The sequence below is a fragment of the Lepidochelys kempii genome, chromosome 14 (genome assembly GCF_965140265.1).
Source record: "Lepidochelys kempii isolate rLepKem1 chromosome 14, rLepKem1.hap2, whole genome shotgun sequence".
Classification (NCBI taxonomy): Eukaryota; Metazoa; Chordata; order Testudines; family Cheloniidae; genus Lepidochelys; species Lepidochelys kempii.
Window position 1 is genome coordinate 23,235,466 of NC_133269.1, and position 17,639 is coordinate 23,253,104.

At 47.2% G+C, this 17,639-nt stretch overlaps 1 protein-coding gene across 7 annotated transcripts in view; it reads left to right on the forward strand.

Moving 5' to 3' along the window:
- The window catches only part of PIK3R5 (phosphoinositide-3-kinase regulatory subunit 5), a 96,212-nt gene that overhangs the window by 25,841 nt on the left and 52,732 nt on the right, over positions 1-17,639 (forward strand). For 4 of the 7 annotated variants that reach the window (XR_012154766.1, XM_073310451.1, XM_073310444.1 and 1 more), the window contains exon 2: positions 16,655-16,767. Coding sequence is in view for 6 of the 7 variants with exons in the window: in XM_073310451.1 (XP_073166552.1) it covers positions 16,668-16,767 (100 nt within the window). In the remaining variant the exon portion in view is untranslated. Of the gene's footprint in view, positions 1-9,176; positions 9,313-14,919; positions 14,994-16,000; positions 16,051-16,654; positions 16,768-17,639 lie in introns of those variants that run through there. The other 3 variants (XM_073310446.1, XM_073310449.1, XM_073310445.1) reach the window with 3 other exon arrangements.

Consider the following 17,639-nt stretch of genomic DNA (forward strand, 5'->3'; position numbering starts at 1 on the left):
TCTCACTAAAAACAAGGTGGTATAAGAAAAAATAACGCTTCTCGTCTGCTATTCTTGCACTGCTTTGCAAACCTTAACTATCAGAGCCTCCTAGCACCCCTGTGAGGCATGTAGGACATCACCATTTCACAGAGGAGTAAACTGAGGCACAGGGACATCACCTTAGGTTGTACAGTGACTCACTAGCAGAGTCAGAAGTAGAAGCTAGGAGTCTTGACTTTCAGTTCCCCCTTCTAGCCACTAGGCAACACCTTCTTACTGTAGTTATGACATCTGGACTGTACACTAGGTTGTTGGGGAGACAGGGTTTGGATTTTTGGTGGCTTTATCTCTCTCTGTGTGTCTTATCTGGCCCCCATTACCATAGTCTTGGAGCACCTCAGTTTTTAATGTTTATTTTCCCAACACCTCTGAGAGCTATTGAAGCTCTGTTATTACCATTACCCCCACCCATTTTCCCAGATGGGGAACTGAGGCACAGAGACTCAGTGACTTGCCACTGACTTCTTGGGTGACCTTGAGCTGAGTGGTGAATTAAACTACATCTCCGGAGACCCAGCCTAGAGCCCAAACCATTGGACCATGCTTCCTCTTTGATGAGCCACCAAGTCCAGTTGATCTCTCTTCGTGAGTGTCTTACAACATAACACTTTGGAGGATGAAAGAGAGAGCTGCTGTTCCCTATGGTTGCCCAGGATTTCTCTGTAAGGGTTACATCTAAGCGCAGGCTAGATTCGCAAGGCGCTGTGTGTTGCCTTTGGACAAGTGGGCAGACAGGTCGCAGTATTCAACCCGGATCATTTTTGTAGTATCTGAACTTGATTGCCGTGTTGTAACCCGGGACTGGAATTTCCTTGTAATGGCTGGCTGGTAATTGATCACAATAACAGGGAGAGCCTTTTCTTGCAGCTGAGATGTTGAGACTCACTCTTCACTTGCCTCAGGGATAAAACTGGAAGGAGCTTCCAAAGAGAGTAAGGGTAGCAATTCTTAAAAAAACAAACCAAGTTTAAATTTTAACTTTGCAGAAATGTCAGCAGTATAACAACAAGCAAGTGTGGTCTGCTATCTGCGTGAAGCATAATGAGTGTTCGATGCTCACAAGAAAGTGCACAATCCCTGGGTGGAGAGGTTAGTTAGGGGTGAAAGAGCAGTAGGAAGCCGGAGGACATATGTAGTAGAAGGTCTATGTAACAGAGAGGGGATGTGGCACATGGTGAGCATGTTGTATAGCCTTATAGGGGTTTTTGAGTAAGGTGATGCCCACCTGTGCTATTCTTCTGGAAGGTGTGTAGTGTTCCACTAACTTAGATAAGTCAGGCCAGATCCTGGGGCTGGTTTGCAGCCGTTTGATTTCCCAGGCTGCTAGTCTGGTTCTACCAAGGAGCAGCTTAGAGCAGCCTCAGGACTATGCTAAATTGTGCCAGCAGGAGTGGCCCCCATGGGTCTGGAGAGCAAAGGGGCTCCTGTCCTTGCCCCCTTTTCCAGGATTGTCTCTTCTGTGCCAGGAGCTGCAAGGTTGAGGATTGCATTGGCCTGGTTCTGTGCCACTAAAGGACTCCTCTATGTAGGGGGAATCCTTAGCTGGCCATTTACAGGAGTTTTAAGTCTGCTCTGCACTGCTGAGGTGTCTGAAAGGGGCTGAGGATCAAGCCTATAGGCTGAGATCCAAGACACCCTTAAAGGACCCTGATTTTCATAGGGTTGGGTCTCAGCACCCATAATCATTCGACCCTTGTGGAAACTTTTAGAGATAGACCCTAAAATGTGGCCTGGCCTGCTGTTGGGCCAGCCAGTCAGGATCTTCCAAGGAAATGACCACTCTGATATGTCCCCAAGGCTCTGTACGCAGCTTTGCCACCAGAGCAGATCAGGGACTTAGGGTAGTTGCTGTATGCAAGATTATTTATCAATAGTTGTTGTCCCCGTTTCTCCCCCCCCCCCCCCAAAAAAAATCCTGTAGTCACATTGTTCCTGCTGCTGACTCATTTTGAGGCATGTTTCTCTCTTCTCTGGCTGATACCAAGAACAATACCTTTGGTGATTAGAGGATAGTTAAATTTGTACTCATTAAGGATGACAGATGGGGACATTCTCCTAGCTGGTACCGCTACTGGAATGAGTTTTGCAGATGAATGGTTAGAAACTTACAAAAGATGTGGGAAAAGAAATTTACATGTAGCATAACATTTATCCTCTCAGAAAATGAAAGATCAGTTTTCTGCTGTAAGAGTAAACTGCTGTTTGATGCAAACTGCAGGTACTAAGAAGTTTCTTTGCTAAAAGGATTGGGAATTGTAGTAGCTAATTAGTTCAATCCCTATGCAATCTCATGGCTATTTGAAAAGTAGGGCGTGGGGCACACTAAGAACCCCAGGGTGGCTAGCTTTGTCGATTTCACTGAATTTTGTGATATTTGGTGTCTTTCTGGTAGCTCCAGCTCTTATCAGCCCCATGAATATGTGAAAATCTGACTTTTTTTCTTTTTAATGGAAGTTGAGATTCTAACCCTCCTGGCTGCAGAGAAAAGTTGGAAAAAGTGACCCCTGAAGGTGCAGACACCAGAAGGCAAATCAGAAGACTAAATGTTGTTTGGCTTAAAATCTTTTTTTTTTTTTTTTTTTTTGGAGTGGGGGCACACGGCAGTCACACGGCAGGCCCATTCTCCGACTCTCCTAGATGTTGTGTTACAAGACACGGTGGTGCTGGGATGCAGCACCTGAGCTCTTTAGCTTCTTTTGAGCACCCAAAAGTGTGTCTAGATGTGTCACTGAAATAAGAAACAGTCTCTGCTCCAAAGAGCGACCAGCTGAATTCAGACATGACCTGAGGAGGGAGGGTCATAGATCAATAAAAGAGGAGGAGGAGGAGGGGTAAGAGGAAGAACAAGAACCCGAAATCCTGGTTTTATACCCTTATTGAAGCAGGAAGGATAGCCCAACAGGGCACTAGCCCGCGACGTGGTAGCCCCAGACTCTCTGAGTGGTCTGGAGCAGTTCCCCATCTATAAACTGGGGATACGAGCACTCCCCGACTTCCTACAAGGATAAATTTATTAAAGACTGAGAGGTGCTCAGATAATACAGTCTTAAAAAATGTCCCGTGATGTCCCTTTCCTATGTAAGTGGTTACAATGGCTAATTACCTTTACTAATGAAAATGTGCACCTTATTTCTGTCTGAATTTATCTAACCTCATCTGCCAGCCATTGGTCTGTTTACTTTACACCTTTGTCTGCTAGATTGAAGAGCCCTCTCTTAACGAATACAGGGGAGACCCCAGAGACATAGGGCCTTGCAAACAAGGGTAGGGAGCTGAAACATGGCTGCAGAAGAGGGACAGGACTGAGGCGATATCGGTATGTAGCCCCCAACGATTCTCAGGGTCTGGCACCCAACTGTGAGTTCTCAGAGTCCTACTCCTCTTCAGCAAGCTCATGTGAGAGACAGCTGGTGCATAACTTAGCCCCATCTGTGTTTGTGGCGTGGTGTTTGTGGAAAGGTTTGCTTTTTCAGCAACTGGGTTACGGTTCTTGACATGAAGGGCGGGCTCAGTCTGTAGCCCTTATTTGGCCTGCCTGGAAAGGATTCTAAATGGTAGTCTGTCTGTCTGTCAGGGTATGGATTGGGTGGTGAGGCGGGTGGGACCATACACAAGAAGGACCTGGGGAAGAACACAAGTGACCTTTGATTGTACAGCATGTCTGTGGGAGTGAATAAAGGAGAAACCCTGCTGAACTGGGTCTGCCAGGGTGCTTCCAGCTTTCTCCAAACTGCTGGCTGTGCTCTAGGGGTAAGGCCCTTGGCACGGCCGACCTGACTGTGAAGATCCTGCCCCCAGGTGCCAATCAGGGTGTTTGCCTGTGCTCCTGCCTACAGAGGGAAGGCCCCAGTGATGGGCCCCCACAAATGGAACAAACAAAGCTCTTTTTGCCAGCAGCATCTTGCTGCAGCCTCTACGCTTGGCTGAAGTAACTGTAGTTTCCACCATTTCAGATCTGCCAAATTAGACACCAGGACTGGTTTGCATGTGTTGTCAGCAGTGCATCACCTGACAGCGCTGCAATGTTAAACTGAGAGCCTGGTGCAATGGAAGCTCTTGAGACAACAACAGAAGCATGTGATGGGCAAGAACAATAATAGCTGGCTGTTACAGTCTCTCTCTAGGGCATTTATTGTCACCGCACCCCTATGTTGTTATCCACATTTCACATGATAGCTACAGTTGTAAGGATGGGTTGCTTTCCAGTAATGGGGGTGAAAAACTCAGACATAGGAGAGCTGAACTGACGCGTCCCTAGTGAGACCCTCTTGCCTCATTGCTGATCTAGGGCCATGTTCATCCCTGGTGTAACTTCATGGACTTTTAATGGAGACACATCAGAAGTGAATGTGTCCCTTCAAATCCAAACGCTCCAGAGCAGCTGTTGTCTGCTCCAACACATTAAAAAAAAAACCCACACCTGTATGGTATTATGGCTTTTAGTTTTGATCTGAACTTAGTTTGTTTGAATGTCAAGGCTTCAGTTCTCTTATTAGTGAAGGGAAGTTGAAAACTCAGATGCATAATCTCTTCACCCTCTTCCATGCAAACCATGTATCACCATCACAACAATTCAATTTTTGGAACAAAGACAGAAAAAAGAGACAAAGCTAAAAACAGGAACTATTAGATAAACACTACTATGGGCTCTCTGCTTGTGAGGCGAGCTTCTTCCTGCCCTGAAACATCTGTCGAGGTAGCAGTAGCTCTCTTGGGAGCTGACAGGCTTGCGGAGTCCAGTTCTTCAGGTCTGCTGGTGTTCATTCTTGTAGTTACATCTTTCCCTCCAGCCACAAAGCCAGGTGGTTAAATGACTGAAAAGTTCTTCCATTCATGAGAAGTTTTAGGAGCATTATCTTAAGTATAGGCTTAAATATAACCCTTCAGCCTGTGTATAGGAGATGGTTAGGGTGCTAGTGGGGGACACCAGAGACCCAGGTCAGTTCCCTGCTCCTCTGCAGGCTTTTTGTGTGACCTTGGGCAAATCAATTAATCTCTTGCTGCCTCAGTTCCCCATCTGTACAGTTGGGATACTGCCCTACCTTGAAGGGATGTGATGAGGATCAGTCCATTAAAGACTGTGAGGCTCTCAGGTACGGGGCATCAGGTAAATACCAGAGACAGACATTCAGCTGTGACGTCTTGAATTCACTGTTACAAAAGAATTCTATGAAGTCTTCAGGCTTATGAGCCTGGTTTCTTTGTTAAGAGGAAGATAGGAAGATTAAGAAAGCAATCCTGGAGAAGAAAGAGACTTAAGAAACCAAGTAGGGGGGAAAAAAAAAGTACAACCATTATTATTTGTGTTACAGTAATGGCTAGAGACCCCAACCAAGATCGGGGTGCAGTGGCAGCTAGGCACAGTACAAACAAAATGTAAGGCAGTCTCTGCCTCAAAGAATTTACAAACTAAACAGAGAAAGGAAATATCCCCAGTTTACAGATGGGGGACTTGAGGCACAAAGGGCCAGATGTCAGAGGCATTTAGGCACCTAATGGGATTTTCAAAAGCATGTAGGTGCCAAACACCCATTGATTTCATTGCATCTTTAGGTGCCTAAATACCTTTAAAAATCTGGCCCAGAGGCTAGAGTAAAAATTTCAAAATTGCATGTAGTGTACATACCCATGTAGCCCCCCAGCATGGGTATAAGTACCAGTGTAGACAGTGAGACATGGTTTCAGTAAGTAAAGACACGCATGAAGGATGTGGGTATGTACCTGAGTGCATACCCCGCATGGCTCTCCGCTCGCCGAAGCTCTGCCTGTGTTTACGCTGCTGTTTCTATCCGTGTTGTGTCCCACTGCCTCCCCACTGCTGGAGCCTTTCCCTGCCTCAGGAATAGTCTCCGGCAGTGGGCAAAGGCTTGGGCAGCTCCCTGCTACTGGAGACTCTCGCAGTCTCCCCTTTGCCAGAGCCGTTCACTGCGACATGCAGCTATACAGCACAGTGTGGACACAGCGTGCTTTCACTGTGGCATGTAGCTGCACATATGCTACACGCCACCGCCAGTTGTGTGTAGGATAGACGTAGACTGAGTCTCATTGAAAGTCAGTAAGATTTAGGCTCCTGCGTCACTTAGGTGCTTTTGAAGATATTACTCTACATTATTTGCCCACGGCACTGGTTTGAGGCTCGCATAGCAATGCAGTGTGGACATTCCAGCACAAGCTTGAAAAGAACAGGGCCACAGGCACATGTCCCACAGAGCCGGGTTTACTATGCAATGTGGACATACCCACAGGGAGCCTGTAGCAGAGCTGGGAACTGAACTTGGTCTCTGTGCTTTATTGCTCACCCTGTCTAGTGTCACACAGGGAAACTGGCAAAGTCAGCCACTAAACCCAGATCTTCTGGGTCCCTGGAAACCACGTCAACTTCTTGGATATTTAATGTTGATAAGTATGTCTAGTTTTGGTTTTGCAGGTTGTGGTCCCTCCAATGCACAAACTCTAGCATTAAGAGGCTGCTGCTGATGCAATTAATCTCCAGGGTGGAATTAGGGAAATCCTGTTAAATAATTCCTATTTTCAGCAGCGTGAAAGGCTTGGAGAGAGAAATTTATGTGGTGATGACATTTCTTAAGCAGCTCTCAGCTTCCTGTTGGCTTTCTCTTTTGATCCCCTTATCTGTAGGCACTTAGTGAAAGCTAAGCAGAAGAAGCTGGACCAGAGGGAGTTGGAGGAATAAACCACACATGACTAACACATTAAAAAGGGCCAGCACTTTGGTATCCAGAGCTGGAAAATTAGTCACCCAGGTTCAATGGTGTGTGTTTTTAAAATATTTATCTCCATCAGCTACTAACACTTCAGGAAGTTGCTCTTTCTTCTGTATTTCTGCTTAATAGGGAATATTTGCACTAGAATGTTCCGGCTCTTTTGCAGGTCAGTGCACTTGGCCAACCCTCTCTTTCACGATCACAATACGTGCCCCTCCTATGGAAGGGCATCGTTGATTTTTACTTCCAGGATACCTAGTGCTGAGCTCCAATATGTCCATAATGCTGAGTTTGAGACAATTCATAGTCCCTCCCTTTCCTTGTTCTTATACTGCAGTAATCCACATGGTGGTGCAACTTTCTGCCTTTACACTTCTACAGCACATTTCATCTAGATAGGTAGCAATGCTCTCTGCAGTTTGATGTAGAGTATTCTATGGGGCTTAACTGTGGCTGGAAAAGTAATATGAAGTAGTAAAATCTAATACACCACTAGCTAAAAAGACATCCCATTGTCAGTATTCATGACAAACTGGAGAAGAGTAGAAGCATGGGTCTCTGTTTTGGATAATAGAAAGCAAGAATTATTGCAGGGTTATTCCATACTGTGCATGTGTGTGCGTGCTTTGTCCAGTTCAATCTTAAATGTCCCCAGTGATGGGACTTGGATTGCTTCCTTGGGGAGTATAATCACTAGCTGAAGAGCTGTTGCTGTTGGAAAGTTTTGCTTGTGTTCTAAATGATTCATTTCTTTAAGATCTGTCCCATTATCCCCATATATATGTACACCCGCATCCCCTCACCCTGAACTACGTCATTCCTTTCCATACCTGGAATGGGATTCTTGTAGATGGCCACCCGTGTTCCATTTTCTTAGGTGTTGCTTAACCAAGCCATACATCCTTGGCTCACTAAGGCCTGAGAGATGTTTAGCAGCCTAAATGTTCAACTGAAGTTAAGATATAGGCTTCATGCTCCATTTAGGAAGAAAGCATGAGTGAGTGGCACCTGCTGGCCTAATTGGGATGGAGATAGCAACCTGCTCTTAAACATCTCCTGTGGCCCTTGAAGTATGAAGTAGAATAGTAGTATGGAGATGTGTGATGCAGTGTGGTCTTGTGGCTAAGGCACTAGACTCTGGCTCAGGGTAGCTGGGTTCAATTCTTGGCTCTGCTGCAGAGTCCTGTGTGACCTTGACCAAGTCCATTAATCTCTCTGTGCCTCATTTTCCCCATCTGTAAAATGGAGATAATGATCCTTCCTTTTTGTCTCTCATCCATTTGGATCCTAACCTCTTCGGGGTAGGGACTTTCTTTTACTATGTGTATGTACAGCATCTAGTGCCATAGGGACCTCCTCTTGGTTGTGGATCGATAGGCACTACTCTGTTCAAATAATCATATCATCCTTGGTGTACAGATAGGAAAAGTGGAGCAGAGACGGTCACACAGTGAGGGCCCAGTACTGCTCCCACTGACTTCAGCAGGAGACGGGTGAAGTCCTGAAGAAGACCCAGGAGCTACTGATTTTCAGGCTTAGGCCCATGCTTCCTCTCAATGTCTGTGCTATTATTAGGGTTGCCAATTTTGGCTGATTGTATTCTTGGAGATTTCATCATGTGACATAATCTTTAATTCCTGGAGACTCCAGGCCACTCCTGGAGGATTGGCAACCCTAGCTATTATAAACAGACCAATTGGGGCCACACAGCCACTTGCGCACTTGGTTTTTACATGGTGAATCAAAACAAGTTCACACTTCTCTTATTTCTAGAGGGACTGTCACATGAGGCCGCCTGTGACCACTGTGACCTCACTCCTAGGCTATGTTAAGGGCTTGGTTTGTGACTGAGGCAATCCCTCCCCCTTTGGCTGTGGGCAAAGATCCTCTGATTCTGCGTCAGATGCTGGTTTCCCCCTTGAGGCCAGTGGTGATTCTCAGATCAGTGATGGATTTGAATACCCCATGTCCCCAGTGGGACTTGGCTTCCACCTGTCTGAGTGGAGAGAGTTGCTCCCAGTCGCATGCTTGGGCTTATATGCTGTTGTCTTCCAGCAGCCCCGCTGTGCAATCAGCTCACTTCCTACCCCAGCAGGCCAGGAACCGGTGACCCAATAAGGAAATAATGTTTACCGCCTGGGTGTTTGGATGGTTCACTTGCCTTTTGTGAGCGGATGTTTGTCAAACCTGTTGCCTTCTGGATCCTTTGATAAGCCACCTTCGCAGGGTTTGAACGAACTTCTTATCTTAGTCATCTCCCTGCCCTTTGATGCTCTGTGCGTACTTGAGCATAAACACAGAGGGTGACTGTGCCTGAGCTGTGAGGATCGTAAGAAATTGTGGGTTGCTCCCTGCTGTGCCCCGGATCCCACAAGAAACATCCTATGGCTCCTCAGTCTTTCTGCTCCGGGGCTCCACCCTTTGACACTGGTACTTAGGAACTGTGTGCACAGGAGGAGGAGGAGACCCTAGAAGCTGGGGGGCTAAGAATGGCAGAAACTAGGACTTCCTCTGTGATCTAAGGAAATACGTGGATTTCATAGAAGGAGTAAGTACCAGCTGTGCAGGGCTAGCTGCTTGTAGCATACATGTACACGCACACATGGATGCTCTCCTTGCTTTCTAGACCTGTGCTCATGACACAAGGGACTGTGCTTATTCCCAAGAAGCCCACTGGAACTCCTCAGCGTCAGAAGAATTCAGGGCTGAAGTCAATACAGGCTTCAATCAAGGGAGGCTTTAGGGTTCTGTGTCTCTTAAGGAGTGATCACCAGCAATAGCTCTTACTAGGACATGACCTGCTCAGGCTGCAGTGAGCTGAGCTCATGACACCTTCCTGTGGACGGCTTGGTTTCTGATCCCTGAAGGCTGGCGCGTGTGATGCGAGAGATGTGCCGCTATACTCGCTTGCTTCTCTGCTGGTGCTGAGCTTCCAGATCTCTTTGTGGAAGGGGGCTTGGGTGGAGAGGATGATTTGTTGCACTACTTCTGCTTTTGTGCCACTCGGAGTGAGTGATCTGCTTGGACCTTTGTTCTGGTGACATTGGTTTATTCCTGCACCTGACCCCTGCCATCAGAGTGAAATGGGGAAGGCGGAGAGATGAGATGATGTCAAAGGGAAAAAACGAATTCCCTGTAGGGTCTAAATCACATGTGCCTGGTCCTGGCAAACCATTAGATATGATCTGGATGCTTTTGATTTCAAATTAAGTGATTGCCGCTGCAGCTCTTCTCCCACCCAGCACACCTGCATGGATTCCCCTGTATCCATGGTTTGGTTTGGTTTAGTTTCCGTCCTTTGGCTCAGATGACCCGAGCCCTTCCTCTCTCACTTGAGTTGAGGGCTGGGTGAGGAGTGACAGCACTGGAGGAGTGGAGTCCATGAATGAGACACAGGGCAGAGTAGCATTTGTAATCATGCCAGCACGTAGGTCTCCGCCCATCCGACTTCCCAGTGAAAGCGAGTATGTTTGCAAACCAGGCCTCTGGGCTGGGTGGGTTTTTTTCCATTTCCTAATTTGGCATTGCAGCCAGCAGCCTCTGAACTAGCAGGGCAGGAAGAGCTACCGTCTTGCCTTGAACGTGCCCTGGGGGCTTTCTTGTGTGTCCTGGATGCTTGTATTAAAGACCTTGTTCCATGCCGTGGGTTTCCCTTCCACTGAAGGAGATGAAGGCACTCAGCGGGCCAGTTGCTTTTTGCACATGTGTCTTGGGGAGCTGTCGCTGGTTGTAATGGAAGGTGAAGTCTCAGATTGTGACATGGCTGTCTGGGTTTCTTCTCTTGGCCTTTTGGTGGAAATGGAAGAGAAAGAGCATTAATGTAGCCAGGATGCGTAGGGCTGTACCCTCTCCAGATGTCTTGCTGGAATGGTCTGATCTGAAGAAGTGTGGGTTTGGGAATTGCCCCTTGTGGGACAGAAGTCTCTGTAGCCTAAGCAAAAGCAGCTGTGCTAACGGCTGCCACTCCATTTGCTGAAGTGGAGTTGCTCTCATTCACAGCAGCTGAGGATCTGACCCTTAGGCTTGATTTCCTTCTTGCTTACACTTATCCAATGGAGCAACTCCTAACCCCCCCACCCCACCACAGTGGAGGGGCTGAATCAGGCCCTGTGTATGTAGGACATGCTGTACATATTAGACACCTCTGAGTTAGTATAGGCTCTTTTCCTATAGTAAAGCCCACACGCATTTCAGTTACGTAGCATACCAGGTCCTATTCATGTAGGCTCTGTTTTGAACTGCTAGAGTGAGATTTCCAGAGTTTAAGCCTCCTTTCCATCCTTCCAATTCTGGGCCGCTCCAGGGACCAATGAGGCCTCTGGCATAACTTACACACCCCGAGGGGAGTGCCCAAGCTATGGCAGCCTTCCTGGCTTCCTCTGGGTAGCAGTGCCACCAGAATGCCCACAGTGCTATGCATAGTAACTCTGCCCTGCCCTGTCAGCAGGCTGGTAGGGTGCATAAATTGCCCTTACCCAAAGCCTGTGGCAGGGGGAATTCTCCCTTCACTGACCCTTCAACATTGCCGCAGTATGAAAGGGCTATAGCAAAGGGGTGAAGCCCTCGCCTAATGTTTAACCTGTGCGTTCCCACCTAACTATTTCTGCAGGGCTTTCTGGCCTGGCTAATGCAGCTGAAACCCTCCGCTAATAACCTAAAGATGACCTCAAATTGCATGGTTTAGATCTAGAATTGGGTAGGAAATTGTTTTCCTAGCCCATGAGAATTTTCAAGATTTTGAGAATTTATCTGCCCTGCACCTGGGACAAAAAGTCAAAATCTCAGATTCTGTTTTGTGAACAGCTAGTCCAAAAATAATTTTGGAATGGGTCAGTCAATTTTCCTTTCAATTTTGGCCTTTTAAAAATAATACACTTTTTTTTTTTACTATAAATTAACTAATATTTTGAAACAAAAAGTTGTTTTGTACCAAAACTCACAACTCTTTGGTTCAAAAAGTTTGATTTTTTTTTTCAAATTGGGAAACTTGTCAAATCTGACTCTTTCCTGCTAGCCATTTTAGTGTTGACTAATCAATATTTTCTGATGGGGGAAAAAAACCCCATTTAATCAGAAAATTCCCAACCAGCTCTATTCAAATCCAGCCTCCTCCTTAGTGGGGCTTAGCTCAGTTCTGGCTCTGCTTTGGGCCCGTCTAAGCTTGTATCCTCCACACCCCATCTCTTAAAAACCAAACTAAACATAGCAAACATATATTTGGCACTCAAAAAAAGTGTACTGCAGTGAGAGGCAACGTGGCTTTATTTTGTTGTTGCCGCTGTTAAAGGCATTTAAAATGCTGAGCAAAACTTGCTTTCTGTGAACTGATCACGCTACTTCTTTGTAATTCACATAGTTGGTGGACAATGATTCTTAACTTCCCTATTGTCCTCTCGTTCTCAGTCACTTCCCCTTGATCAGTAAGAAGCGGCTTCATTAATGAATCAAGCTGTGCGGTGCCACTCATGGGCGGGGAAGGGAGAGGCTAGTTTCTCATTGTAGCGTATATAACAGTAGAAGTCTGTCCTATCTGATCAGCTATCAGTATGTACTATGGTGATGAGTTGCCCTAAAAATCTGTGTCTAGCAAGATTATCTGTCTCCTTTCAGAAGACACAGTGCCTCTTAATTATTCTAACTGTTCTGGGATTGGAGGAAAATGGCCTTTTGGTTAAAGCACAGGACTGGGAGTCAGAAGACCTGAGTGCTGTTCCCAGCTGTTGCAGATTCATTGTGCGATCCTGGGAAAATTATTTTAACCTCTCTGTACCTCAGTTGACCTCTCTGTAAAATGGGGCTGGTTGTGAGGTTTAGATCATTCATGCCTGTAAAGCATTTGGAGATCTTTAGGTGGAGGCTGCTATTGAAAAGCAAAGTTATTGTGTGGGGCGATTTTACCCCCAAAAAGGGAGACGTGTCAGATGCTCCGTGGAGTCCACTGGGGACTTGACTGTTGATTTTACATGGAAGGCACCCAGAGACTACAGTATTGGGCAGTGATCTGTTTCCACGATATGCATCTGAGGAAGTGAGCTGTAGCTCACGAAAGCTTATGCTCTAATAAATTGGTTAGTCTCTAAGGTGCCACAAGTACTCCTTTTCTTTTTGCGAATACAGACTAACACGGCTGTTACTCTGAAACCTGACATCTAGTTCATCCAGCACATGCCCTGTTTGTGCAGAATAATTGGGGCAGTTGGTCTGAGCCCTACCCTATTCCATATGCAAGTAAATTCTCTAAGGAGAGACATGGATTGCCTCGTTCCAGTGGGGTATTTGTACCCCCATTGCTGTCGCTTCCCCTCTCCTTCCTGTCTTGTGGGTGTGGCATCTCCAGATGCTAGTGTGTGGCGTGAATGGCAGTGCCATGCACTATTACTTTTTTATTTCCACACACAGCCTGTTCTGTGAAGGCTAGAAAAGACACAGCCAGGAGTCTTCTCTCCTGAATCTACTCGCTGTCTTGGTCTTTTTCTGGTGCTTTCCCTTCTTTTCCCTTCCCTGAAGAACAAATTCCAGAATTCAAGCCTCCACCGAAAACTCCCCAGGAGCCTGTTGTCTTCTGCCAGATCTTGCACAGCCTTCAGTTAGTTGTTCTCAGGCTCTCTCTGGGACTCTGTCTGAGCCACAGCTGCAGGCCTTGTTACAGGCAGGAAAGCCCTTCCATTGTACCATGGCATGCTGCTCGGAAATTTACAAAGCAGCACCAAGGCGTGGCGATGGAGCTGGAGTAGGATTGATCCCAAAGCATCAGCCCTGCCAGTGCTTTGAAGTGCCACTGTGGGCAACTCACCCTGCATACTCTTAGCGCTCGCAGGCACGTGCACCTGAAGAACTCACCCCGGTGCACTAACGTGCTATCGCAGATTTCCAGAAGTGACTAGCGATTCGGGGTCTCTCCATTTTGTGGGGCTAAGCTTGAGACACATAAAAAGGGCCAAATTTCCAGCGGGCAGGTGCTCAGCTCTTACCGAAAATCTGGTCCCTTTTAAAGTGTCTTAAGCTGGGCACCCTAAAAGGAGACACTCCAAATCACTGGATGCTCTTTAAAACCTTAGCCCCAGTCTTTGGCCTCCCCTTGCATTGCTGGGAGTAGGGAGGTGACATAGGGTATGTCTGCAGTGCAGTGGGAGGTGGGATTGCTGCCCATGTAGAGTTACCCAAGCTAGCTTTAAACTAGCTGGCATGAGTACCTATAGCGGCGAAGCTGTGGCAGCTTGGGCTTCAGCACAGGCTACTGCCCAAGTAGGTGGGCTTGCACAGCCTGGGTCACTGTGGCTTCACTGCTCCAGCACTTGAGCTAGCTAGAATAAAGCTAGCTCAGATACATCTACTCCCTCTGCAGTGCAGGCAAACCCTTAGCAAGGCCGCTTGGAAAGTTTGACTTGCATTTTCCAGTACTGTCCCCTGTAATGTAATTTTGCACAGGTTGTGGGTCTGTTTGGTGGGGGGTGACGTGAGGGGGAATGAAATGTCGCTAGTTCACCATTCTGGACACATTCCAAAGTCCTTTTTCCATTAAATTTTCAACAGACTTTGTTGAATATGACAAGCCTTGGAGACGTGTGTGGTCACCACAGGCACATTAGGAAACTGACAGACGCATTTGTACTTTGTGGTTTGAAAATTACGGTAATAACTTTCCCTTCAGGTCCCAACGTCCATTTCCTATTTCAAAATCAAGGGGCATAAGGGAGGGAATTCTGCTGTTCTGGGACAGTGCGTGGCAGGTGGATCAAGAGTTCTCAACGGGCAAGAGGCATTTCCTAGTCTTTCTTTGTTGAACACTAGACTAACATTAGCCTTTCTTCAGATGACCCAGCTGTGTTCTCGAACAAGCTGACATGTAGGATTTTTGTGCCCTGTGGCAATGTGCTGGGTGATACATGAGTCATTGCCTTCTTAGTCACCGCTTTCCTTTTGACGCTTGCCACAAGTCATGAGTGAAATGCCAAGCGGATCGGAAGATGAGCACATACTCTCTGTTCACTTCAGACACTTTGTGGCAGAATCTCTTCTCCCTACACTGCCATAGCAGAGTTAGTCGGTGGGAGTATGCATGCTCGTTGACAGGAAACCAAAACAGTCCATGGTAGAGTCTGGTGCCAACATGTTGAAGAAGCTCTTCACTTCCCAGTAAAGCAGAGTGCTTTCACCTGCCAGGCCAGTGCTTCAGTGCCACTTTTGCCTGGAGGGACCCACGTGTGGATTCTCTGAAGTGTGGATGAGGTAGGAATAGGGGCTTGATTCTCTGACTTGCCAAGTTCATTTTGCTCTCCTTAGGAGCCCAAGGCAGCTAGAGGCCTCCATCAGAGATCTTCCCCTGTGCGGGGCAACCTCCACCAGCATATAGCTGATGGTGTGGCTAGGCCAGCTCTGCCATGCCAGAACCCTGCCCACTGACGTGAGGGAGGTAGTGGGTGGGCAGGAAGGTGTAGGGTGGAGCACAGCTCTGTTATACTGGGTTCTCCACTGAATGTAAGCTGCTTTCAGTGGCTGTGAATTGAGGAGCCATGATCGCCAAGTTCTGCTTGGATACATTTGAGAATCAAGCCAAGAGAAATGCTGGAATGCCCCAGACTCAAGTTCAACCCTTCGAGGATCTTCTAGGATCCTAGTGTGTGTTGAGAATGAATAGGAGGCAGCTCCTGCTATCCAAAGGCAAAGGCTGCACTGGCTAAACCTTCCTCCCGGGAGACATGGATTTTAGATTAATATTTTTAATTGAGAGGCAAGGAAGCTCTGAGACCCCCCTGAGGCCTCTGGCTAGAGAGGGGAAGGTGCACACCTAGCATTAGCCATCTGGATGTTCAGCTCTGATTGCAGGGGAGGTGGCCTTAACTCAGTAGTCTCTTCATTATTTGTAATAGAAGGAGGTACATGATCACTGCCATGATGCTTAATTGAAAAGGCTAGTTTTCTTACCACCAGTGTGTCCCCCACCGCTCCCTTGAATTGGATGTAATGCTGTAAGAAGGACGACGCCACGTCATGTGCGACTCATCGTGTGTTGGCCTGCCTACTGGGTTTGATCCCTGCACAGTAAGGGTGGAAGGGTATTTTCCATACAGTGAAATTGATGGTGAAATGTGCGTGCAATCTGCTATTTCAACATGGCTGTGACTATCCTGCATGACGAGGCACTCTATCCAAGAGCACAGACTCCATGACCATGTGTATCCTGTGTTATGCCAATAGCCTCTTGGTCTTTGCCTTAAGTTGGCCAGTCAACAGCAGGGACTGGCTGGAGAAGGAGCAGATCCAGCTCCCCTTTGCAGACCCACAGGTTGTTTAAGGCTAGAAATATGATCCGTGAGGAGAGGCACTGTAGGATGAATCCATAGCCACTAACAGTGTCCATCACGGTCACTATTTAAATTACACGCCTGCACTGTGGGGTGGAAAGAACTCGGAACCATCTGCTCCCTTTACCATCTAAGCCACGAGACTTCCTTAGCTGTCAGTTACGTCAAGGCTCTTTGCAGGCCTATAGCCACTAGACTTCATCATCATTGCAAATGCATGAGCGAGTCTTGCTCTCTCCAGCGGAGGGTAGTTGTGAGCATACGCACGTACTGCAGTTGTGGAGGATCTTACGCCCCCTGGTCACAACAAAGAGACCCTGCAGCTCCTCTTGATTGAGTTGCCCATGTCTCTTGTTTTGCTGACAGTTGGGAAGGTAGGGAAGACAGGCGATTGGCAGAGAAGATTACAAGGTAGCAATGATAGTATCTGAAAAGGTCGGGAAGAGACTCTTAACTGGCTGAAATGTCAAAGTGGATGTCCTTGCTTTTCAAGGCTTCGGAGAGTTCTTTTGTGTTCTCTGCTCAATAGAGTGCTCCTGGGTACGGCCTGGTGATGTTAACTCTTCTCTCTATATCTCTATTTAGGAGATGATCTAAAATGCAGCACACAACTTGCACAGAGGACAGGATCCATCATGCACTGGAAAGATGTCTACATGGGCTGAGCAGAAGTGCAGCCTCCTCCACCACATGGACTGGTAGGTGACCCAATATTCATGGGCTTCCTGAAGGCCCACGGTATCCTCACCAAACCTTGTGGCATAAATGTCCTGGGATCCCTCCTGCCCTTTCTGTTGATATTTGTACATCTTGTCCTTTGCCTGGTAACGTTCTGCCCAAGCAGTGGGAAGGTAATATGGCTAGGAACTACCGCCGCATTCCTCTAGCGACTTCGGGGCTCAGAACCACCTTCCCTTCAATACATGAGTTAGAGATGGGTCTGCTCTACTTACCCACTTGTGCCTGCCCAAGTTCTTCACCTAGCTGGAAAGATGTGCCAAGATGTTGAGAGATTCAAGTTAAGTTTAAGGTAGTGAGTAAACGTGCTATGGTGTATGCGAACTGGTCAGAGCACTGGCTGAAAAGGGTAGGAACCTCCATTCACCACATGGGATGACTCCTGTTCTTTGACTAGCTGGTGCGGTCTTGCTTTGGGGCAAATGCAGCTCAAACATATATTTCCGTGTGTGTGTGTGTGAGGGGGGGGGTGTTCACTGGGATTTTGGGACAAGGGGAACAATGAAACATGGTGGATGGCATTTTCCAAAGGACCCAGTGCTGGCCCAGCTCTGTCCATTAAAGTCAATGGTAAAGTTCCCATAGACTGCAGTGGGAACAGAGTTAGCTCAGTACTGAGTGCTCTGGCAGTCCCACCTAGCATTCGGTGCCGGGGGGGTGTGACCAACATTCAGTTAACTGAGGGAGTGGGTGTTCTGTTAACCAGAGATTAAACGGTTCCATGGAACTGCAGTTACATCGTCTCATTAAAATATTCCCCCTCCCATGTCTGTCGTTTAGTCACGTCAGGCAGCATCACTGAAGACGTGGAGACTGCGTATAGAGTAAGGTA